Here is a 25,790-nt window from a genome sequence, read left to right as displayed (position 1 = left end):
TTTTATCTGTATACCAAGACGTCTACATTTTCAGAAAGAAACTACAAAACTGTACCGTTACTGTTATTGTGAGGGTACCTTTTTTTAATGCATATACAACACATTTAAATGTTTATGTACAATATTATACCCTAATGCAGGGTTCACACCAGACACGGTACAGGCTGCAAGCATGAGTGATTTATATGTTAAGTCAATGCAAAGACGCGATAAGGAATTGAGCGTTGCCGCTTGAAACGCGCGAGTTGAAAAATCTGAACATCGGCAGATTTCCGCGTTGCTTTAACCAATCAGGACCTTGCTGTAATAGTGACGTGATTACAAAAAAGCGAGTTTCACGCACGAATGAAGCAAGTAAACTCAAATGTTCAAGCGTCCAACTACACGCGAGTAGCATGTTTTTGCCGCCTCTACCGCAGCTGGTGTGAATGCACCATTAGAATCTATTGTGTACTGAGGGCATCTAAAATCCAATGTTTGGACATAAATGTGTGTTGGCAGTGAATCCACCCACCCCTTGTTTAATCCCCTTTAAACCAAACCAGTCTCATTATACATGCCGTTTTAATACTTCACACTGATAAAGCCCCGCCCACGGCCATTGACAAAGTCCTGCATTACCTTAGTTTCCACCCTTAGCGAGTTGTCCACCATATCTTATAGTGAGAAACTATTTTCTCAGACTGTATTAACAGGAATCAGACTTATTTTAACTTAAAGCGCTCACTGTCTGTATTTTGTAAGGGAGTGAGGAGCAGTAGCTCATTTGCATTTAACTCATTCCCCGACAGCCTTTTTTGAAAAGTTGCCTGTTAGCATTTTTTTGTGATATTCACAAAAGTTTTACAAAATGCCTTCCAGGAAAATTTTCTTCTAAGAATATATAAACATGCAAATATATCAAATGAAAGAACAGACCCTCTGCTTTTACACAAACAATAAAAAACAAAAACAAAAAAATAAACGGGGAAAAAAACGTTTCATCCTACACTGTAAAAAAATTCCGTAGAAATTACAATGTTATTGCAGCTGGGTTCGCCGGTAATTTACCGTAGATTTACATTTATGTTATTTACTGGCAAGAGTTTGTTCAAAGTTAAATAAATTTTTAATATTAACAAGTCTTTATCTTTACAGAATAAAACTATACAATTACAGCCTCATGCAAAGCATTCTGGGAACCAGAAATCATCATCAACCTTTTTCTGTTTTTTGCTTCAGATTTTGTTTTCCAGAATGTTTTGCTTGATGCTGTTTTTTTAGTTTTACTCTGTAAAGACAAAGACTTGTAAATGTTTAATGTTCATTTAACTTTGAACAAACTCTTGCCAGTAAGTAACATAAATGTAAATCTACGGTAAATTACCGGCAACCCAGCTGCAATTTCTACGGAATTTTTTTACAGTGTATCTATATTTTTTCTCTGCTTATAAACTCTTAAATATGGGTATTTTCTTAGCAAAAATCTGAAATAATTGCATTTTTGTGAAGGAATTTTGTTACAGATCAGATTCAGAGCGATTATCAAAACATACACAGAGTTTAAAAGTAGACATTTTTACTTGAGTTTTTTAATAAATTGAGTAAGTGCGCCATCTAGTGGATAATCGCGGTGCTACCAATTAACATAAAAACTCATACATTTTTTTCATGCAAATGTTTTCTCTTAATGACAAGACAACTTGTCAATGGCGGGGAAAGAGTTAAAGTTACAGACTAGAGGTCTTCACGGGTCCAAAGAAATGTACCCAACCCGAATAGCTTTATACCCGAACCCGACGTGCATAAATAATTTTTTTAAAGAAAGACCCAAGACAAAACTGAGAAAATTAGACCCGAGTCCGACCCGAACCAGTGGCAATTTTTTAACCCAACTGGACCCGAATGTAAACGGCACCTACGTGTGTGCAGTCTGCAGCCCCGCATGCAGCAGTCCGACAGAAAGAAACCCAGCTGCTTGTTTTACTTCGTTATCTGACGACGACACCAATGTAACCGCTAAAATGTACATTTAAAATTGACTGACATGTCTGTCTCAATGAAAATTAACCTACCGCCAGCCACACAATGTCGCAAGCGCTCTCGTAAACAGAGGAGAGATTTGAAAACGACATTGACCCACACACGCAAGAGAGTTCAGGTCTTCGGGTCCGTTCTGCAAAAACACATTGATTTTAAATTACCCGAGACCCGATGCCGCTATTATTATACTCGACCCCTGTCTGAGGCACACGTGAAACTTTTACACCTTAACCCGATCGGGTCTTGGGTCGGACCTTGGGTTTTCGGATCTAAGTGGACCCGTGAAGGCCTCTAGTACAGACACAAAATGATGTGTTTTTTGTTCCCACCCAAATATGACAATTTTTGACATGTTATAATAAATGATCTGTGGGGTATTTTGGGCTTCCAAGACACATTCTGGCAACCCTGATGGGCATAATAGGTGCTCTTTAATGACCTATTGTTTACTAGTTAAATGTTAGGGGTACAAAACATCAATAAAAAACATTAATGTACCCCAAAGGGTACAACCTTGTACTATGTTTTGTATACCTGTTAAGGTACAAAACCCCCAGGGACAGACAGTGTATAGTAAATGCTTTTAGTATTATACAAGCTTAGGAGGTTTTGAAACCAAAATATAAAAAACCTGTGAGCCTCACTTGACAAATCCGTTGACAGATCTGGAATGGTGAGTCATTTTATTTATATATATATTATTTATATTTTATAGCACAGGCTAAACAATCACTGGCAACACCTTTATGCAAGCTTTATCTTGCAGTGATTTTTTACAACTAACCTAATAAATCCATCACATTAAAACTGCATAAAATGCAGATAAACCAACACAGCTTTATAAACAATAAAACTTAAGATTTGTTGCATGCAAACCACAACAAATATTTATGCATGCATAAGCTGTCTTCCACGGCACAAAAGAAATGCTGCAGAAAGGTCTTGTGAAGGGCTCAGCGTGTGACTGTGAGATTGTGGCACAGGTGCATCTCGGCAGACTCTGTATGATGTCTAGCCTTTGCAAGGCTTCTAATGAGTGCTATGGTGGTATTTAATAGACAAAAAGTGGCTTAAGAAGACTGATGGGAGGCTGGCAGATGGCAGGTGGTGGGAGGCACATTATCTTAGATCAGAATACGAAAATTGGACGGGAAACATGTGAAGTGATGATGGGCTGGAATGAGTGACAGCCATGGAGACAGAACGATGCTATTTAGGATAATCTCATGCATTTTAGTATCGTTTTGATTAGCATATGTCCATGTGCACACTGCAAAATTTGGGAGCATTATCAGTTTAAATGCAAGGTGAATCTGAATTTAGTTTAATCTGGGTGAACAGAAATGGAGTCGCTTCTGAAATACAACAACTATTGCAATATTTTGGTTTGAACTGGATTAAGCACTAAGACGTGGAGTGACACCAAATGTGTTTGCAGTGTGTACATGTCCGATGTTTACTTGAAGCAGATCTGATAATGAGTTTTAATACAACATCCAATATGAAGTTCACCTACCTTCAGAGACTTCAGATCCAAAGCGCCATGAACAAAATAAGAGAGAAAAAAAATGGTTAGAAATATAAACTCAATCTGTAAAAAGCCACATGCAGATCAAAAACTCAGCAGGGAATGTATGAAAATATACATTGTATATATAGTCTATAGTTTTAATAAAAAACAGAAATAAATTTGTGTGAGCTTCGACCGCCTACACGGAGCAATTACTGTAACGCTTACGATTCACTCCTACCAGCCGACTGCTGTAATAGTCATTGTTCAAAGGATTCTGGCATTTCTACAGCCCTGGAAGGCAAAGATGGCATTACGAGGAACATGAAAGATGTGAGATTAGATCTGAATAATGTAGACTAATCTGCATTCGAGATTTTACTGGAAATTGATTGTGAAAGCCGTGTTTATGCACTTATTTGTTCAATGACAAAAAGTATTGAATTAGTGAAAAAAATGCTGCTTCCTCTGTAGTCTAGTGATATTTTTGCGACATACTCACTTGCAAGAATGACCATGTCCATTCCCCAAAATATGCTCATGATCCAGCCCACCATGACGATGGCAGTCAGGATCTGAATGAAGGCGGCTGCGATGTTTAGCCAGAACACGCAACATATGTGTCTGTCAGGAAGGTCTGTCCTCGCTCCGCACAGGACCGTAAAGGCTGAGATGAATGTACCTGCCACAAAAGCACGGTGAGATGCTGTTAACATGGGGCCATGTGGCTCTCAGGCAGTTAAAATTGTAAACAAGCAATATAAAAAAAGTTCTGGTTTCATTTATATTAGATTTATGACCCTCATTTTTTGTAATTTACATTTTTTTTTTACATAAAATCATCCTATATAAAGTAAAGAACATTCTGTGAATATATAACCTTGATATCTTTAATATTATCTGTGAAAGATTTAATATTAGATTATTAAATAATAAGACTTAAGCCTGTTTTCCAAATTAATAAATGTGGCCGATATGTTATCCAAAGTGACTCACAGTGCATTTAAAATAAAAAAAAATTCTGTATGTGTGTTCCCTGGGTGTTCAAACCTATATTTAGGTTGCAAATGCAATGCTCTACCAGTTGATCTCAGGTCTTTATAAAGAGAGCTGACTTTCTGTAATGACCTCATTCATCATGTGAATTATTAAAAAGTACAGTAGTGACAAAGTCATGAATCTTTATGAATAAAGCTTGAATAGATATTAAAATTGTGATTTTAATAGGATTCTGACACTGCTGTCTATAGATCTCTGGTAGATTTAGGGCCGGTTTTCAGGACAGGGTTTAAGTCTTGTCCAAGACTAAAATGCTTGTTTGAACTGAAAACAGCTTGGATTGACTTACTATGCTTTCAAACCAGACGCAGTAGAGGCGGCAAAAACGTTGGACGCTTGAACATTTTGAGTTAACTTGCTTGATTCACGAGTGAAATTCTAGTCATTCGAAACATTCACGCAGATATTTGCGTCATGGGAGGGGCTTCTGCGACTCCGCTTCCTTCCTGTAATCATGTCAGTACTAGAACAAGCTCCTGATTGGTTTACATGGCGCAAATATCCGCCAAAGTTCTGGGGCCATATTCACAAAGAATTTTAAGGCTAAAAGTAGCTCATAAATGGCGAATTTAGGAGCAACTCCTAAAAATACTGGGCGTGTCACTCCTAAATTTAGGACTCCTAATTTTTTTCACTAAGAGTAATTCACAAAGCATTTTAGCCCTAAAAGTAGCACCTAAGTCTGGGACAGCTTAAAAGAAGTCGAGAGGACTCCTAACCAGTGTTCGAATTGAAGGGGGTCTGGGGGGGTCCCGGACCTCCTATAAGCCTTAAGGGACCCCCCATAAAGCACAAAAATATGAATTAGGGGGGTCCCCTGGTTTTTATTAAAATTAAAATACTACATAAATTTCAAATCCTCATTTTGCGTGTCACAAAGCGATACTGTCCATTATTTGTCCCAATTTCGCAATAAAATAATTCAAATGACCTCTGTCCGAAATAAAGAAACTCGCAAGTGCGCCTCATGCTGTTTTCTGGAGGAATTGACAGACGAGTTGAATGTCTCTATCTGCGTGTGGAGTATTTTTTACCTCAGTTGCGGTAAGAATCTTTAGTAATCTTTAGGTTTAAGGTTTTTTTTTTAATCTTCTCAAACAATTATTTCATAACAGTGGCAAAGCTATCCACTCAGACTGACGGCTGGTCAACCCAGTCACACAAAATATTTTATTAGGAAAGCAGAAGAAATCACGCTTAAATGATAATAAATGATAGTCTCTTTAATACTTAGCCTATCGTTCAACTACGCATCTTTCAGAAATAAATAATTATTTGTAGAAAGTATCTTTTGCATGTGTTTTTTTTAAACCTTGGAAAAATGTAACATGCAGGGCCGAAGTGGGACTCATTTTCAGCCCTGGAGTTTCATGGACCGGCCCACTTTAGTTCACCACTGACTATATTAAAATAATATAATTAAATCCTCAGTGCACTATTCTTTGCAGCCTTGCAATTAATATATTTTCCAAAAATATCGTTTCCAATTCAATGCAAATAGTCTAAAAACAGTTATGATTTTGCCATAATCATGCAGCCCTACAATAAGGTATTTTAATATTATTCAATTAAACTTATATGTTTTCCCCTATATTTTTTCCCCTAGCGTTTGCATGAAATAGATGAAGAATAACTATTAATAGATTAATCATTGTTACATATATAACTTACCGGTAGATTTTTACCTTTTTTTACATTTACCTTTTATCAAGGTATCAAGTTGCGCTCAAGTTTATTTTAAATCTAAACGTGCAGCAAGTGCACTCAAATAGACGCGTCTAAAACAAAACTCGTGTTCGCAGGCGACCGCTTTGAATAGCAGAAGGCGGCGGCGCGTCATGCGTTGTCCATGCGTTTTAAATGAATATGGACCCTAATTATGATTATGAACGCAAGAATTACTTCGTGGTCAGAAGTTGGGGCACAATCAACTTGGTCATAAAGCGGTGGGGACGTATACAGTACCACCCGCAAATTACGCGAATTACGCGAATGGGGCTGCTGTGAGTGCTGGGGACAGCAACCTTCAACCTGGTGGCATGATAACTATCTTTATGTATCTTTAAAAAGATTAATTATATGTAATTTATACAGTGAAGAAGACAGTGTTATTATTCATTTGATTCTATTTATGTACCTAAATACTACTGTTAGATCTTGCTTTATTCGTAACTTTGTTCTTTTCTATTTTTATATGCTCATAATTTCCAGTTTTGCTGATCCGAAAATTATTCAATCTATGACTCAAAAAACGCAATGTAATCATCCATTTAACCACTACTATATAGTAAAATTATGTAATTTAAGAATGAGTCCACCCTATTTCACCCCTATTCTGTTTAAAAGTTCTGCCCTTGCCAGTGTTTCACACTAATTTGAGGGGTAAACTTTTTTTAGAGTTTGAGTTAAGGGTAATTTGGGGTTTCTTTGATTAAAACCAGGATCAGATGATTGTTGATCAAGGACGATCACATCTTACGTTGTGAAATCACAGCGACCCTATAATGGAGCTTAGCCGGGGGGTGGGGCTTAGCTAGGGGACCCCCCATAAGCTTTGACATAATTCGAACACTGCTCCTAACTCACTAAGACCTATTCACAAAAGATCTTAAAATGCCTTAGGTGCTGATCCTCCTTAACATGGACAGTTTCACCAACTCAAAAGCATTGCACATACTTAAAAGCACACTTTAATGTAAGCATATTGTTTATGACATTTGTTTCATAGGCCTAATTCATTACATTCATGACAAGCAGGAAGTTTTTTAGAATTACATGAAACAATAATGATATTAAATATTTAATATTATAGGCATACCTGTTGCCATGCTAGTCTGTTTAAAGGCTGCAATCTCAACCCTCTACTGCGATTGTAATGCATATACCACCGCCTCTCGCATTCGTCCGGGGTCCGCGACATAAGCGGAAATGTTGCATTGATCTGCAACAAATCCTCTCCCCAGTGATGCGCGGGTTGATCCGAAATGAGCGGATGCATGCGGTCACCCGCGGTCACGAGTCATCCAAAAATATTTTTTATGACATTCGGGTCGCGTTCGGTCGGGTCGTTTGAAATAAAGATGGCAATTAACTATTAAACAATTACTACTTAAAAAAATGCTGGCCAGGGAGCGGGTCGGGTACACTATTTATTTTTTGCGGTCCGAGTTGCGGGCGGGTTAGTTGAAAACGTTGGTCGGGTGCCAGTTGTTTTGTACATTGACCCGCGCATCACTTTCTCGCATGTCTCACGCTTAGTTTTGCTTGATATCTCAGTGCCGAATTTCCCTTTTATTACGTTTCTTTTTTCCAGCACAAACTGGGCCAGCAGCAGTAACTGATCCTGCATCCATTTGGGCTTTCTTTTTCGTTTTGGCGAGTTCCACCATCATTTATTTATTACATTAGGCAGGCTTCTTTAATATGGGCAACATTTCCTTGCTTTAAGTAGTCTATTTAGGCTAATAGGATGTACATTAATCAAGCAAGTGTTAATGCAATGTCGTTTTATTATTAGGCAATTGGCGGCGGTTTTCATTTGTATTAGGCTTGATTTAATTTAATTCACGACTTTTCTTTTATATATGCATTTCGATGGCATTACTATTATTATTATTTTGTATAGGACACAGACATATTTCGATATTGTAATTCCATGATTTGGTGTGTCTGTGTTATGTTCCGCATGACAGCCCTGTCATCTAACAACCAATCACCGTGGTCATTGCGAGGCAGCTCGTGCATGAGAATTGACGTCATCCGTAGCAACGAAGACTCACTCTTAGTTTAGGAGTTATCATTTTTCCTTACTAAAAGTAGGTCTAAAAGGCGTTGTGAATAACTTTTAAGAGAAAACTCCTAGCTAAAATCTTTTAGTGCGATTTAGGAGTAGCCTAGTGATAAGATAAAATGCTTTGTGAATACGGCCCCAGATTTTTTAACTTGCGCATTTCCCGCGGCAACACTCAATCCGCACATTTCGTGCCATTCGCACCACGCCATTTGCACCACGCCATTCGCGTGTCCTTGCATTGACTTAACATGTAAATCACTTGTGATTGCCACCTCCTCTGCGTCTGGTGTGAACGCACAGTTAGCCTATTTAACTGTGCGTTCATACGAAATGTGGTAGAGGCGGCAAAATGCGCTATTCGTGAGTAGTTGGACGCTTAAACATTTTGAGTTTACTCGCTCCATTCGCGTGTGACATTCTAGTCATTTAAGACATTCACGTGGAAATTCACGTCATGGGAGGGGCTTCTGGGACTCCGCACGCTCCTGTAATTACGTCACTACTAGAGCAAGCTCCTGATTGGTTAACATGGAGCGAATATCCGGCAAAGTTTAGATTTTTTAACTTGCGCGTGTCCCGGGGCAATACTCAATCCGCACATTTCGTGTCATTCGCACTGCGCCATTTGCATGTCCTTGCATTGACTTAACATGTAAATCACGTCACTACTAGAGCAAGCTCCTGATTGGTTAGCGCGGCGCAAATATCCGGCAAAGTTTAGATTTTTCAACTCTTGGGTTTCCCGCGGCAACACTTAATCTGCGTGTTTCGCGCCATTCGCATTGCACCATTCGCATTGCACCATTCGCATCACACTATTCGCATGTCTTTGCATTGACTTAACATGTTAATGACTCACGATAGCCTATTTTACATTTTACCAGATGCGGTAGAGGCGGCAAAAATGCGCTATTTGCACATAGTTTGGAGCTTGAACATTTTGAGTTAACTCGCTCCATTCGTGCGTGAAATTCTAATCATTCGAGACATTCACGCGGAAATTCAAGTCATGGGAGGGGCTTCTTTGACGCCGCTCGCTTTCTGTAATCACGTCACTACTTGAGCAAGCTCCTGATTGGTTAACAGGGCGCAAATTTCTGCCAAAGTTCAGATTTTTTTAACTTGTGCGTTTCCCGTGGCAACACTCAATCCGCGCGTCTTTTCGCGCCATTCACACAGCGCCATTCGCGTGTCTTCGCATTAACTTAATGTAAATCAGTCACGATTGCCGCCTCTTCCGCGTCTGGTGTGAACGCACAGTTAACATGCATCAGTGCAGTTGTTTAGAGTCAAGATGAACACTATGTTTTTTGTAAGAGATGTTTGTAAAAAACACTTAAATTTCCTAATATAACTAAGGCTCAGTCGTGACTTAATCCAAACCCTGTCCCCAAAGTGCCCCATGCTGTACTATTGTAAAGATACTTGTGGTTTTTTAAAAAGGTTCCAATGTTTTTTTCCCTGCATAAACCGCCTTTCAATACGTGAAGTATGCAGAACACATGGACAGTGTTTGATGCTCTAGGGCACTAATGCATTTCCAAATGATTTTAAGATCACCTAAATATGCAAATAATGCAGAGAGAAAATAAAATTTACATCTATTGTACATCAAACCCGGCAGTTTTAATTTCTTTATTGTCTATTTCTAAATCTCCATTAATAAACATCATAAATACTACACGACACTGGTTTTCTCAATCATCTTCAAACCAGGGCAATTGGGTTATAAATAACTTTCTATATTTGTAAGACAGATACGTATGATTTACAGTGAAAGAGCAGGCGGTACTGTGTCTGTCTGTATGGATACTGGTGTGCTGCCAGGCATAATTTAGCATCTCATTACTGCTGTCAGAATAGTGGATGTCTAATAGAGAAGATAGCGGTTAAATCATTTATCATAGCCAACAAAAGTTGTAAATCTCCTTTAAATAATAGATATTTACGGTGGTTGAAACAACAGCCTTTAAAGCTCTGGATATGCTCTGTTCTTTTGTTGACACAGTGTGAGCCGGTATTATTTGGAGGGGACCTGAGAGTAAGACCCCATGTTTATCTTTAAAAAGTGAATTTCGAACAGAATGGAAATAAAACATTAATACCCGTTTCACCGTATCTTATTCCCATTGCTCTTATGCAAACAATACAACCTCGTAGCCTGAAAAGCAGCTGTAGCTTACAACAGGCATCAAGGATTTAATCGAATACAGAAATAGGAAGCTCTCTGTTAACATTAGCATTAATCTGAATGGAAATAATGCAGATATTTGTGCTTTATGGAAACTCTGACAGACAATCACTACGTGAACATTTGCGTATAAGAACTCCTTACATAAAAATGTATAAAATCCAATGATTTTGACATGGAAAAACTTGATATTGCCTGCATAGACCCTTTTACTGTTTGTACACAAGAACTTTTTACACAGAGAAAGTTATTTTAAAAAGTTGACTATCAACTTTTTCAACACAGCTACCAGATCCGTGTACTATAGTGGAGTGTATAAAAGACGTTAGCAGATGGCCAAATATAAAGTGGCCAGATACATATATATGTATATATGTATATTAAATTAGTGCAATCAAATGCAACAACCAGATGTTTTGATGATGGGAAACCATTTTAATAAACTTTCTGAGTTGTTAACACGTTAGAACCACTTGCGAACAACAACACATCCGTTGCCAAAATGCGCGCAGGCTATTTGATCACGTGGGCTGCAAAAGGGTCTATAATGCAAGGTGTAATTACAGCATTTACCAGCAGGGGGTGAGGATGTTTACCATCCTCCCTTATGGCAAAAAAATATTTTAAATATATGCTTTGTAGAAAGTAAAGCTTAATTAAATATATTTTTGAATTTGAAAATGTTTAGTTTTACCTTCTTATATTAACATATATTTTAAAAATGTATTGCAGGGGCAACAAATATACATTTCTATTTTTACAACCCATGGAAAAAATATTTTTTCCTGGCCAAAATAAAAACTTTTTTATTAAATGTATAAGTATAAAATGTATAATTATGAATAAAATGTATATAGGTATATTTTTGCAGTTAAAAGTAAATTAAATTTTAATCTTTTCAAACCTGTAATGTGTACAAGTTTTTCTTCCAATGCAATGTAAATATAAATGCTTTAAAATATATTTATTTTTAAAATATTTTTCAAAATCTGCGAAAAATGGCCAAAAAAATTTATTGGTGAAAAATAAATTTTTGTATACAATTTTTTTTGCCGTATGGGCTTTGCGTGTCCATGTAAGCAGGATGCTTAACTCATTCCCTGCCCGCCATTTTTTGCAAAGTTGCCCGCCAGCATTTTTTGTGATTTTTACAAAAGTTTCACAAAATGCCTTCCAGGAATATTTCTTGTAAAAATATATAAACATACAAATATATCAAATAAAAGAACAGACCCTCTGTTTTCAAACAAACAATAAACAAACTAACAAAACTTAAATTTTTAATTTAATTTTAAACTTAAAAATTTAAATCTGGGTATTTTTCTCTAAAAATATTTTTTTTTTTTTTGCAAAAAGCTAAAATAATTGCATTTTTGTGAAGGAATTTTGTTAGAGTTCAGATTCATAACGATGATAAAAAACATATAGAGTTTAAGATGAGTAAATAACATTTTGGCTTCAGTGGATAATCGCGATATTGCAGATTAACATAAAAATTCTACAAACACGGTTTTTTATGCAATTTTTTCCTCTTGTATATAACTCGTCAATGGCGGGGAAAGAGTTAAAACTTCCGTTCTGCAACTTTTAATGCCTGGACAGCTACAGGCAGAGGAAATCTGTCTAATTTAATTTTAAAATCCAGTGTCAACAAGCAATGATGCTATTTAGTTTGAGGTGGCAGCACAAGCACAAGAGTATTTAACAAAAACAACAACTGTTCCTCACCTGATGAATTTGCCCAGTGCTACCTCCTGTATCGTTGATATGAAGTTCTAGACATTTGTTTACAGTACAATTGCAATATTTAACCAAAATAAATGTTATTTCATTATTTCATCACACACACACACACACACACACACACACACACACACACACACACACACACACACACACACACACACACACACACACACACACACACACACACACACACACACACACACACACACACACACACACACACACACACACGTGCGCGCACACACACACTCTGCATATAAACATCACAATCTCCCTCCTGTCAAACTGCATTGAGCATCAGATACCCAGACAGACTACTGTCTGCTTACATATGGCACATGTCATGTAAACAGCACCACAGCCCTAACATAACAGAGAGCAAGAGAGACGTTCACATTCACACTGAAGCTTATTCTCTTATTACAGTTTTTTTTCGATTGCTAAACGCCAGTGGGCACAACTGAAGTCACATGTGCAAAACTCTAACTACAGTCTGCACAGCAGTGGACCAAACTCTAGTTTGTTTTTTTATTGCTTGAACACAGTTTTCAAAACTTTACACACTTATCCCATGACTTTAACCACAACCTGCACAACACTGTGGATTTACAGCACTTTGTTCAAATGCTAACACACTGCTGTCAAAACTGTGAACCACACATTCAAAACACAATTGATTTCAGCCTTGTGCCTTTCAAACACTGCTGACTGCAATTTCATATAAATATAAATTCCAATTTCATTTATATATACAGTAATATTACCTTTCATGTACTTTAAGTTTCTACCTTTTTTTCTCATTACTGTAATTCCGTAAATTACTACAGACTACTGAAGCAAACTGCTAATTTTCATTTACCTTAAAAAATTATGATGTTCTAGAAAAAATAATGTGATAAATCAATAAATAAATCATTCTTTAAAGAAAACATTACTTGGTGTGACATCACTGAAATTGTTAAAACTGTAAAGATATAAAGTTTGTATTTTGTGTATTGGTGTTTGATGTTAGTGTTTTTCCTCTCAGTGTGTTGTGAGTGACAGTGTGTGTTATCTCAGTGAAGGTTGTGTTTAGTGTTTGGCTGCACGGAGCTGTTTTGAGCCATATGTTAAGAGTTGTGCTCATGTGACTTTTGGTAGTGCAGACTGTAGTTAGAGTTTTGCACATATAGCTCCAGTTGTGCCCACTGTCGTTTAGCAATCGAAAAAAACTGTAACTAGAGCCACGCTGGTTAAGCGTCAGAGGAGCCCCGGCCCCTGCACATTAGACTCGTAATGACTATAATTTTCTTTACTCTCTCTCACATGTGCCGTGCTGTCAGTGTAGGAGGTTAATTATGCTGCTTGGTTCCCTTTCTTCTGAGTAAGACGAATGTTGCTAGGAGGAGGAGAACAGGGGGTGTGAAATCTGTCTGAAGAGTCTCAGGTGCGAATGCGGGTTTTTAAAGTGCGGGTTGTTTTAAACACATCTGTTACATAAACGCATTTGATAAAAATAGTTGCGATGACCCTCGGTGTTCCTGCGTGGAATGGAAAATCACTTATCTGCCCACCAGGCTGAGCGAGAGCCTCGACGGAGTTTGTAGATGCACCATTCAATAAACATTTTTCAGGAAATCATTCACAAGCCGCCTCTCCTGTTGATTACACAATGGATTGAGTTTGGAAGTCACCAAGCATAAAACTACTGGATAATACTGAAGTTTTTATCCCCACATGCATTCATTGGCCACCACTCCAAACTCTTTGAGACCCCTATGTTTAATGATCTAACCTATAAAACCGTTTCTGGTAAGATTGCGTCATCTTGCATTTCATCCACAGGCAGAAACAAAACTGGGCCAAAGAGCTTGATGTATAACAGACACATCGACAGAGAGATGAAGGATTACCATGAAGGTAGGCCCGGAAAACATTCAGCGAGATATCGGAAATTGAAAATTCAACAACAACTCAGTGGCCTCTATTTATAATAGCTGAAGGTTGAGAGCCAAGACAGCTTGTGAAAAGACATGACATAGTGAGTCTGATGCCTACAGCCATCCCAGTTCCCAGCCGATTACTCATCACACATCTCTTCCTCAGCGATTCGAGTTGTTAAAAAACGCTGTTTAACGCACTTTAAAAGACTGATTTTTAAAGCATTCCTGTGTGACTCAATGCAGAACATTGGGGTAGCAGTGCAAAAGGTCATGGGTTTGAACCCAGTAAACACACATTCTGATAAAAATGTATACAGTGTAATACACTGTAAGTCGCATTGGATAAAATGTGTCTGCCAAAGGCATAAACGTTTCTTAACACTTTTAAAGAGATTTTTAAAGAGAAACTTGAGGCTTTAGCTAAACTGATAAAAAGCAAGATTATGTTATGAAATGCTGTAATATAAAAATAAGCATTAACTTATTCCCCGCTAGCCTTTTTTTGAAAAGTTGCCCGCCAACATTTTTCGTGGTTTTCACAAAAGTTTCACAAAATGCCTTCCAGGAAAATTTTCTTCTAAAAACATCAACAAATACATCAAATTAAAGAACAGACCCTCTGTTTTCAAACAAACAAATAAATAAACAAACAAAACCGGAAAAAACGTTTCATCCTATCTACATTTTTACTCTGCTTATAAACTGGGCATTTTTCTTTAAAAATATTTTTTTTAGCAAAAAGCTGAAATAATTGCATTTTTGTTAAGTAATTTTGTTAGAGATCACATTCAGAACAATTATCAAAACATATCCAGAGTTTAAAATTAATAAATAACGTTTTGGCTTCAGTTTTTCATAAATTGGGTAATATAATCGCAGTATTGCAGATTAACATAAAATTAATCAGGTAACCGTTTTTATGCAAATGTTTTCTCTTAATTGAGACAACTGGTCTATGGCGGGGAAAGAGTTAATAATATAAAAAATGATCACACTGTAAAAAATACACAACATTTTTATCAAATCAACATATATTTTTATGTTACTTTTCTTAAAAATTAAGTTAAACCATTTCAGTTCCTCAAAAGTTCAACTTCATTGCTTTATAGCCAAATGCAACAATCTGAGATTTGCTCACAATGGGTCTCATTCATTAAGCATGCTTAAGCACACATTTGTGTGTGATATGTGCGTACGTTTGTTTTCACGAACAATTCGTTATTCAACAGAAACTTTCGTATCAAAATTTCTTCTAAATGTATGCAACAATTCAAGAAAAACCAAAACCACTCGTATGCTATTATCAAATACTGGGCTATAATTATAATGTTTGTAATAATGTTGATATATTATATTCGAAGAGTTTCGTTGAAAAACTAGATAAATCCGTTTTTAACATTTTTGTCAAGACATGTTTATTATAATGTTATCATGTTAGTATTTTGTTTTATGGTGCTACTTAGCTGTATTTTTTAAGTTATGAAGGTTTAAATCAAAACAATCCAACTGCAGTTGAATTGATATTAATTGGAATGCACAACCAAAAAACGAGATTTCTGAAAAATAAAAAAGCGGAGTTATCTCGTTTTGCAACAAAACTCTTCATTTACATGATTATATTTTATATTATAATATTTTTTGTATTATTATTATACATGATCTATATTTTCTTATTATTATTATTATTATTATATACATTATATTTAGGGCTGTCACTGAGTAAATTTTCGTCTTATCATGATTGTTTGACCTCATTGCGATGATTTCAGATCAATGATTGCACATCTCTTTAAAAATACAAGAGGGAGCTGCAGCGCCTGCATAAGAGACTGTATTAGATGTCTCCTATCAGATTGACTGCTATTGAAGGCCTGTTCTGGTTTAGTCCGTTTATTTTGTTTGCATTTTTATTTTTAGTTATGTTTCATATTTATTTTCAGACACTTTATTGTGTTTATTTCTTATGACAAATTTTCAGTTTTTGAAAGATATATTTGTGTGAAAATTATTTCATGAACAAACAAAAAATGTCAAATCATTAAACAGACAATTAATCCTCATAATCGTCAAAGTCCTAAAACAGGAAATAAATCATCATAATCATCACCATTTATTAGACAATTAACCGTCAGACAAATTTAATAACCGTGACAGCCCTAATTATATTATACATTATTATAGTCTACTTATTTTTTCTACAAATAAAGAAGATGCACGTAATGACAAATCGCCATGCTTTCCTTCCTCACTTTTTTAAATCTCTATATAAAAGCGTTTGTTTAATGCCTAATGTAAACGTCAAGTAAATGTAATGAGAAGTCCAAACGTCAATCACTTGATCTCCTGTTTTACTTTAGATACAGATGGGCATTTCTGTCATATTAATTAAATCAGTGGTTCTGCAACTGGAGGCAGCGAGATGGTGCCAGGGGGCCCAAGTTTAAAATACATTAATTTAACATGAATTTAGCACTACTTTGTATACTTTAATATGTTTTGTCTAATTAAAATGTTACGTTTTAGAACAAATTTGTCATAAATCGTCTTTGGGGGGCCGCATAGGAATGTGCCGTACACACACTGAAAAAGTTTGAGAACCACTCAATTAAATGTCATATTTGTTAACGCATCCAATACTTCTTTAATGTTACTCCGGTCGGTTGACAGCATTGGTTTCTTTCAGCAAAACCTCCCAAATAAAATATTCAAAACAAAACGTTACTGATTATAAATATGATCATAGATTTCTTTTCGAGCTCTTTCGCATCTATGACAAACTGCTCTAAAATTGTATGTGGACATGCGCTGCGGAAAGCCCTTATATGGAGCTTGTTTGGGCGTGTTTTATGCAAATTACCAACCTTGTGCACGCGGCCGCACATGTAGAACGCTACAAAAAGTATAAAAACAAACTCATGTGCGTACACACTTGTTGTGAATTAGGCAGAAAGTTTTTGTGAGAAGTTCAAGCGTGCGTATAAATACAAAAACGTATGCAATTATTAGTCAATGAGACCCATTGTCTTTAGGGTTTTAGTGAAAATCACTGCCTATTGCTAAATAGACATTACAAATACTATGTGAAGCAAATCCATTATTGTAATATGTTATTGGCCGTCTCTGTTTATTGCCATAGTGCAGTCATAATAAAATAATTGGACAAGAACGATATTAGTCTCTGGTTGATGATATCTCATTCTTATTTTGTGAGCATGGAGACCTGGCGCAGTGTCATTGTCTTTTTGATGTTGCAAATAGCTGAAATGCTCAGTGATGCTCGTGCGCACAGCACACACCATTTTTTCCTTTCAGTGTTAACTAGTATAAAAACATTAAGGAGCTCAGATGCAAAAGCCTCTAAATGCCACCTCCATCAAGAATGAGATAATAATATTTACAAAAAACACATCAAATGCACTTAGAGGGTTTTGCATTTGCTGCATTAATTTACTATCCATGTACATTGTATACTGTCTGTCCTAATGTGGAAAAATGTCAGTTGCAAATGAGCTTGTTTAACTTAGACTCGAAAAATACTGTAGTCCTGTAAAGAATATTTTTTTCAGGAGTATGTTTTTAGTTTTGCATGACAAAGTACTAAGAGTAACCCAGTCTCTAGAAACACCCCTTAAATAATTTTTTTAGTGATTTTACTGTTTTTAACACAAAATTGTCCTACATATTGCGAACATTCGGTGAAAAATAACCTTGATATCTCGTATATTTGTAAGCCGATTGCTAAGGTCATGTTAAAGATTGAAATCAATAAGTGAAATTAAACTTTAATGCTTTTCATCATTAGATTATGAGACTTTAGTTTGGACTTCACAGGCAGGATCACTATGTCAAGAAATGAGAATGTAAAAAATATCAGATTACAACACTGTTTTCTTGCTGTGATTTATTCAGTCTATTTTTAGTTGCATCCACAAGAGAGTTGTAAAAACACGTTGAAGGTTAAACACGAGGCCTTACCTGACAGTCAGAAGGTTTCTGTCTTTGTTCAGTATTTTGGTTGCTTTATAGAAGACTACAGAGAAGCTTTTCAAACATATTAATGGAATTAAAAATGAATTCCAGGCTTAATTTAATGTGGTCTAAAACATCACACTGTACTCTTTTATTGCCATTTTAAGTTCTCTGCTTTGCCTTGGAATGAATTCACAGACGGGCTTATCTACTTTCTATCTCTGAGATAGGCAAGCAGTCTTCTGCAAGCATCTGCTGTCATGGAAACTAGAAGAGCACCGGGGTTTGTGCCATGGGTACAGTTCAAAGAGTGTTGGGATATAGCATCCACATGAATCTTTTGACTTGATCCCCGAGAATTACATCAGTCATTTCAAATCTGACACATGAGCAATTTTTATCGAGCAACCGTGATCCAGATCTGAAATGCCAGATTTAAACACTGAAGACATTTTTAGGATCTTCTGACCACTAAATGTTAACATCATAGCATTTTAATATGTAAACTTTGTCTTGGCACATAAACAATCTTTTTTTTATGATACCCCCCTGAATCTTGGCTTAAAGTATACAGTAAACTATACTATTTCCTTCCATTTCAGATCTTCTGCTAATGCAAAGCTTCACATATATATATTTTTAGTGATTTAAAGTAGGGGTGTAACAATACATCGATATGGATCAATACATCAATTTTATTTCTAACGATCCGATGCATTCAATCTGGAAAAAAAATAGATTGAGGTACCTTAATTTTGACATTCTCTACATCCTAATTCCATAACATAACGTCCATCTGCGCATTTCCGCCAAAGCATGCATTTTTGTTTATTTTTATTTGTTAGCGTTGGTAAGTAAATGCAATGCAGCAACAAAGCGGTTGTAGCAGCGAAAACACAGCGAAAGAGACAGAAGACGAGCGTGTGTTCAGCACGGCAGATGATATTGTCCATGCAAAATGCAGTGTCCTCTGTTCTGACATGTTTATATTTATTTTTCAAAGAAAAATCTCTCAAAAGAGACCACTGCAGCACTTGCTTGACTGTTAGATCTTTTGTTGTGTGACAGATCAAATTCTTAAGTTTAACAGTTTTATTTTTTCATATTTATTTATTTTTCAATTTAATATTTTTTTCTAAAACTACCTCATTGATTGTTATTATTGCACATTTTGGCACAAAATACTGAAAGATCTCTAACAAAATTCCTTCACAAAAATGCAATAATTTCAGCTTTTTGCTAAATTTTTTTTTTTTTTTTTTTGAAGAAAAATATCCATATTTTAAGAGTTTATTTAAGAGTCTAGCAGAGAAAAAATATAGATAGAATGAAAATTCTGACATTTTGCCCTCATTATTCATTTTTCTTCATTTAAAGGTGCAGTGTGTCATTTTTAGAAGGATCTCTTGACAGAAATGCTAAATAATATACAAAAAAACTATATTATCAGTTGTGTATAAAGACCTTTCATAATGAACAGTTATGTTTTAATTACCTTAGAATAAGATGTTTTTATCTACATACTGAGGGTCCCCTTACATGGAAGTCGCCATTTTGTGCCACCATGTTTACAGAAGCCATTAACGGACAAACTTTTTTACTAAGTTGTCTCTGAAGATGATGTTTTTATGCGTTTCAAAAGCAAGGGGTGAGCAGTGGACTGAGCCATTGGTTGTAATTCACAACCTTACCACTAGATGCAGCTAAAATTTACACACTGCACCTTTAAAAAAGATTATTTTTGTTAGTTTTTTGTTGTATGTTCCAATTGAAAAAGAGATTGTGCCATTTTCAAAGAGTTTAATTAAATATTTTGGTTGCATTTGTACAAATTGTGCAAATCTTAATGAACTTTCTGATTAACACCACTAATTTAAAGGTGCCGTTTTTCATGATCCCATTTTTTTTTACTTTAGTTAGTGTGTAATGTTGCTGTTAGAGCATAAATAATACCTGCAAAATGATAAACTCAAAGTTCTATGCCAAGCCATAAATTTTCTTTAACAAAATTCACTTTTCAAGGACTACAGAGAATTGCTAGTTTGGACTACGGCCCTTTACTTCCCAGGTATATGACAACTATCATGGAATATGCCAAGAAAGGGGTGTGACCTTGTGCTTCCACGGAGAAGAGGAAGAGTAGAGTGTTTTTGTCGCCATGCCATAGAGACACTGTTATTTTTATCCCAAAGTCAACTCTCCTTTTGTTTGGCCTTTGCTGAGGATGGCTTCCTCAATCTGGCGTGACCTTTCCAGACAACGTGTGCTAAGCTGCTGTCGTCGAATCGCAGCAAACTGTACCAACTACACATCAGAACTTGTTATGATGTATTTCTGCAGGAGGGACTTTATAGAACAAAGAAGACATCAACACGTTTTTAGAACAGTGAAAAGTACCTTATTGTCATCCCCTGCATGTATTAACTGAATAAAATATGCAACCTATAAAGATCACTAGTACAGGCTTTAGTTGATTCTCCATGTGAAATGCCTTACAAATTGCATTCAGGGTCAAGATAAACAGTCAACTATTTTCCACTTTTAGACCTTGAGAAAATCTTCAGATGAAATTCCATCTCATTGAGTCTGGACAAAATACACACTTCTGGAACAGGGTGTATTATTGGATATCAATGTAGACACAACGGGCTCCCAAAATACCCTTGTGATGTGTACAATGTTTAGTGCCCTCGTTCAATCCCATGATGCACCGCAATAACAAGTGTACATTACAACCAAACAGCTCCTTTGTTTCAGAATTCCCTCACTCGCTTTTATTTACTCTTTCAAGTGGACTATATAAGTAAAGTGATAAAATAGGAAAAGTTAAAGATGCAATTTCTATGATCCGCGCCGCTAGAGGGCGCCAGATCAAATCAATAACAATGACGTAGATTAATGACGTCTGAAGCAGCGTGGACTGATGGAATTTGTTGTCTTTAACTCAAACGCTGATGGCCATCAATCAGACGGGACGAGAAATCATGTTACACATGAGGTAAAGTAAAGTTTTTATAAATGTTGTGTTTGATGACATCGTTTTTTTTTCATTATGTAAGCTTTCATGTAATGTTCAAAACGCAATTGTTAGTCATAGATGTTACAATATTATTCCAATACAATGGTTTGTTAACACAGCACAGAATTAAGTGTTCAGTTGAACAAACTTACCATCAAAAAGCGAGTGGCCCGACAGACGATATTACTTCCGCATTTGTCCACGACACTGTTGTCATGTGGTTTTTACGTCAGTGAAGGCGGTAACAAAGGGTAACGTAGATATTACCATCATTTACAGTGACCCCGTGTCACTGTTTAGGGCAGCAATTTTCTCATAATTTACAAGTAGTTGAAAACATTATAAATATTTTGTCCAGCTGATTACTAACAATATATAACACCGGACTAGTGATTTTTGGATATTTTACTGCAAATATCTTACAAATTGCACCTTTAATGAGGGTATAAGGGGTGATTTCAGACAGCCAAAGTCTTGAAGTATGCTTGAATAAATTATGCAAATAAACATGCAAGACTACAATTAAACTGTGAATACAACTGTCAAAATGTTTTGTCAATGAATTTATTATTGGCAATGTGAAAAAAAACATTAATCTACCTTCAGCACTGAATGCTCACTTCATAAGCTGTGTGTTAACCTAACGTCCGAAATAGCTCCTTATGTTGAGAGGACAGCCATTTTGTAGTGATGTCCGAAAATATAGTGGACATTATCCAGTGCACTTATTTAACCCTATAATGCACTGCAATTAGGAGTGCACAACCAATGTACATTCAAGAAAAAAATCCATGATGCCAAACCTTGCCCAAACTCAATGGCACAGGGTGAAAGCAAAACCGTGCAAAAATGTACAAATTCCCAATGAGATCATATTTTTTTTGGCCTTGAATCCACCAACATGACCTTTTTTAATGCACATGCAAATGAGCATAAATCTAAATCTAACCTCATCTGGCCTAATGCATGCCCAGCCAACTATCTGTAATTAAACACGAGGAGCAGCTTGTCAGGCACGATACACTAAGTAGTGTTGTAATGGTCTCTGACAACATGAATGCAGTATGTACTCACATGAGCCCCATTTGGCTCTTGGCATTTTCCTTCGTATCTTCACCGTCTAAACATGGACTATCTTGTCATAATATTCTGTTCTAGTTTATGTTTGAACAAATGTGCAGCAGACGGGAGCTTTGTAAACCATTCCCATCTGGAGAGATGATAAGAGACGGGCACAGTACAGCCCTCAAGGGCAATCATACAGAACAATAATGAAATGGGAAATCTATTTAATATCTCTATTGTCCTAGCAAAGAGGTTGAATAAAGGGCAAAGGGTGACTTGCTTATTTCTTTTATTTTTTCCTCCCATATGCGTCACTAGTTGCAGGAAAATGTGCCCGGATTTGTCAAGATCCAAAAGACTACAATCTTAATCTGAAGATATACGGGACAAAACAATCCGAACTGTTATTCAATTCCATCTCTCTATACTGTGTGTTAAGAATTTTGCATTTGTGAGTAATATTAGGAGAAAATAATATCTAAGGCAATGTGAATACTCCAATAAATCGTATCAAATAGCATGCACTGATTCATACTAAATCCAAGCAAGACTCATGGATCACTTTCACAAGATGTAAAGCGCACACACGTTCACCACATGTACTCCATGTCCTCTAGAGTCCAGAGGGACGGCCCGAAATTTGATGAGGGCCGATGAAAATGTGGACTACAAGATTAGATGACATGAAGCACGGTTCCAGTGGGGGTATCCTGATGGATGAAACCAATATTGACAAACACGAGAGGGCCACAAGTGGCCGAGCAGACGGTAACAAGGTTGACAGTTGGTGTTTTTATTACCATATTAAATCAAACCACATCTGTCAGTGCCTGGACCCTGAGCTTTGCCACTGTCCCAGACACATAAACCATAGAGGTGCTGTGTATTTCTCACACCTTAAACAAATAAATTTCACCCTAACAAAGCACCCAAACACCCCAGGGTGCGGATCTAAAAAGAGAGAAGTTAATCTGATATATTATGGTGATCCATAAAGACAAGAGATCCACGATGCATCACTTCAGCTTATACCCTGAATAACAGTATAAGTGCTCAGATTAAAAGTATAAAGTTTATGTTTCAGCAGCATTCCTGGTATTAAAAAGCTTTGATTGTTAAAAACAAAGAACATATAGGAAGATTTTTTTTTTACCGTTTCATGTTTCAAAGGCTTACATATTTGCTGAGGCCATAACTCCTCAGGCTTTTTAAACGTAAGGTATACTCTGTCTGACTACTATTGAATTGCATAAGTACAAAGAGTACAGTCATTCGATTTAATGCTTGTAATGCAGTGGATGCAGCATCGATAGAAGGAAATAAGATGATCCATTTGGTCTTTGGAAACCTCCATTATCCTCAGTCTATTGACAATAAAGAAGAGAGGAGTGCTTTGTTTAAGGATGAAAGGAGATGGAGGCAAGATAACACATACAGTAAAGACCCAAGAATCACAGGTCAAACTGAAATGATTGAAAATTGGGTAGAAATGAAAATTGTGGGCTTGAATGAATAGATCACCAAAAAGGTCAAGTTATCAATCAGGGCAATGAAGTGCATGCAATTATTTACAATGTTTATATATCTATAAACGTAGGATCTCACCTTAGCTAAAACAGTGTATACAGAATCGGACCCTAATGTCTCCAAGAAACTTGAGCTGATCCAGAATAGATTTTGCGCTCGATATTTGCAAAATAATTGTGCATTATCCATAAGTGGACACATGAATAAGTGCACGACTAAATAAAATGCTTTGTGCAAAGTCGCGTGACTGGACATTTCCACCGCGCCCCCGATCGTTGCGAAGTATAAACAATACAATACAATGCAACATATATAAAGTATATAAAATGCAAAGTAACATTTTGCTACATAAACTAGTACTTTACTACCAAACTGTTGACTTTGTGCTTGTTGCACGTTGAACTTGCTTATGAAATGCGTTTATACTGACTCACAATATAAAGGCTACTGTAACACCTAATGCGTAAACAATACAGATCTAAACTTAATTTTTGCATAAAGTCCATTGCATTTGGTTAGAAATGATCAACTCACCCAGTCCGGGCACAAACGTGTTGAGAAACAAGCAGATGACAGCTACTGGAAATGGCATATAGGGAATGGCTGCGCGTAAAGGTCCTTTCTTCTCCCTGACTTGAATGACAACTCCACTGGTAGAAGATGAAACTCCTTTATCATTCATTTCTGCGTCCTTCTGGTCCATTTTCAAAAGTAGTTAACTAAGAGCAAACCTTAAAATCCGTATGGTGTATAGTGGTCACTATCAGGCGCAGCTCCGGGCGCGATGAAGATGTTGAAGTGCGCGCAGTGATCGGTAGAGGCGTCACACTTTACTACACTATATTACACAATGTATTTATAGTGGTGTCAGTGGGGTAGAACTATTAAAGGGATAGTTTATTAAAATGTAAGATTCATTTTATCCCAAAATGATTTAGTTTTCTTGGTTTTAACAATTGTGTTGTATAGTGTCTGTTTTGTATTTCTGATGTGGTTGAAGAGAAAATCCAATCTTGGTTGATAACAAAGTTGGATTGTATTTTTATTGTGTGCAAAGAGCATCACTAAAAGCATGGAAATCTGACCTTTTGTACAAAGGAGTGAAATAATGGTCCCATCTGTGTATATAGCATAACAGGTTTTTATCCAGCTGATATGTAGCACATGTTGTGAAAGGCCATTCAATGCCAGTGCAGTCACAATGAGCCGGACATCCAATCAAAACCATCTGGATCTGTTGTGTCAACAGCTGTCATCCGAACACAATCACCATTTCCCAGCCACGTGGCAGAAAGCAATTTATTTGAGTAAATTGTATGCTTAACATTATTTTATATTACCACTATAAAGGGTGCACCGTATTTAAAGCCAAAATGTATTTCTATTTACTGACAACATCAAAACCCAAATCAAATCCATTTTATTGTCACTCAATCATACACAAGCACAACACAACCTTCCCATCGACATGGCAGTTTTAACAGTGGTGAGACATCTAACCAATATGAGACCAATATGACAGTGATGAGAAAAACATGAGACAATAAATCAGAGGTGTAGTTAACCAGAAATATTAAAGTACTGGTAAGAATTTGGTCCACCATTAGTGAATCATTGCCTAAAAAAACCACACGCAGGATCTAGTTATTACATTAATGTTTAAAATGTTTATCTCCAAATCTACAGAGATAATTAGCTTCTCAAAAAAGGGGGCACTGTTTTTATTTGACTTTAAATTCATTTTAATGTGCTTTATTTTTGTGCTTCAATTATGTTAAGGTGGTCATGACAACACAGCTGTATGTTAGGAGTTACAGTAATTTAACCTTTTTTGTGAATATAAGTGTACTGTCCACTTTTGATCTTGGGATGGAAAAAGCAACTAAACGACAACAAATACATTTTAGCTCAGGCTGATTTGACATTTAAGTACACACATGGTGTCTTAATTAAATCATCTTACCGTC

The 25,790-nt window shown here is 36.4% G+C and overlaps 1 protein-coding gene across 1 annotated transcript; it reads right to left on the bottom strand.

Annotated features, from left to right (window-relative positions):
* Positions 1-3,939: 3,939 nt before the first annotated feature.
* stum (stum, mechanosensory transduction mediator homolog) lies at positions 3,940-24,640 on the bottom strand. Its single transcript, XM_073811487.1, has 2 exons — positions 24,358-24,640; positions 3,940-4,214 (listed from the first exon to the last, which is right to left on the bottom strand). Exons 1-2 carry the CDS (start codon positions 24,524-24,526, stop codon positions 3,940-3,942), a joined length of 444 nt encoding a protein of 147 aa, XP_073667588.1. The 5' UTR covers positions 24,527-24,640.
* Between the last annotated feature and the right edge of the window lie 1,150 nt (positions 24,641-25,790).

The sequence above is a fragment of the Paramisgurnus dabryanus genome, chromosome 12 (assembly GCF_030506205.2).
Source record: "Paramisgurnus dabryanus chromosome 12, PD_genome_1.1, whole genome shotgun sequence".
NCBI lineage: Eukaryota > Metazoa > Chordata > Actinopteri > Cypriniformes > Cobitidae > Paramisgurnus > Paramisgurnus dabryanus.
The sequence above is the reverse complement of the archived record's forward strand: the minus strand, read 5'-3'. Positions and strand labels throughout refer to the sequence as shown.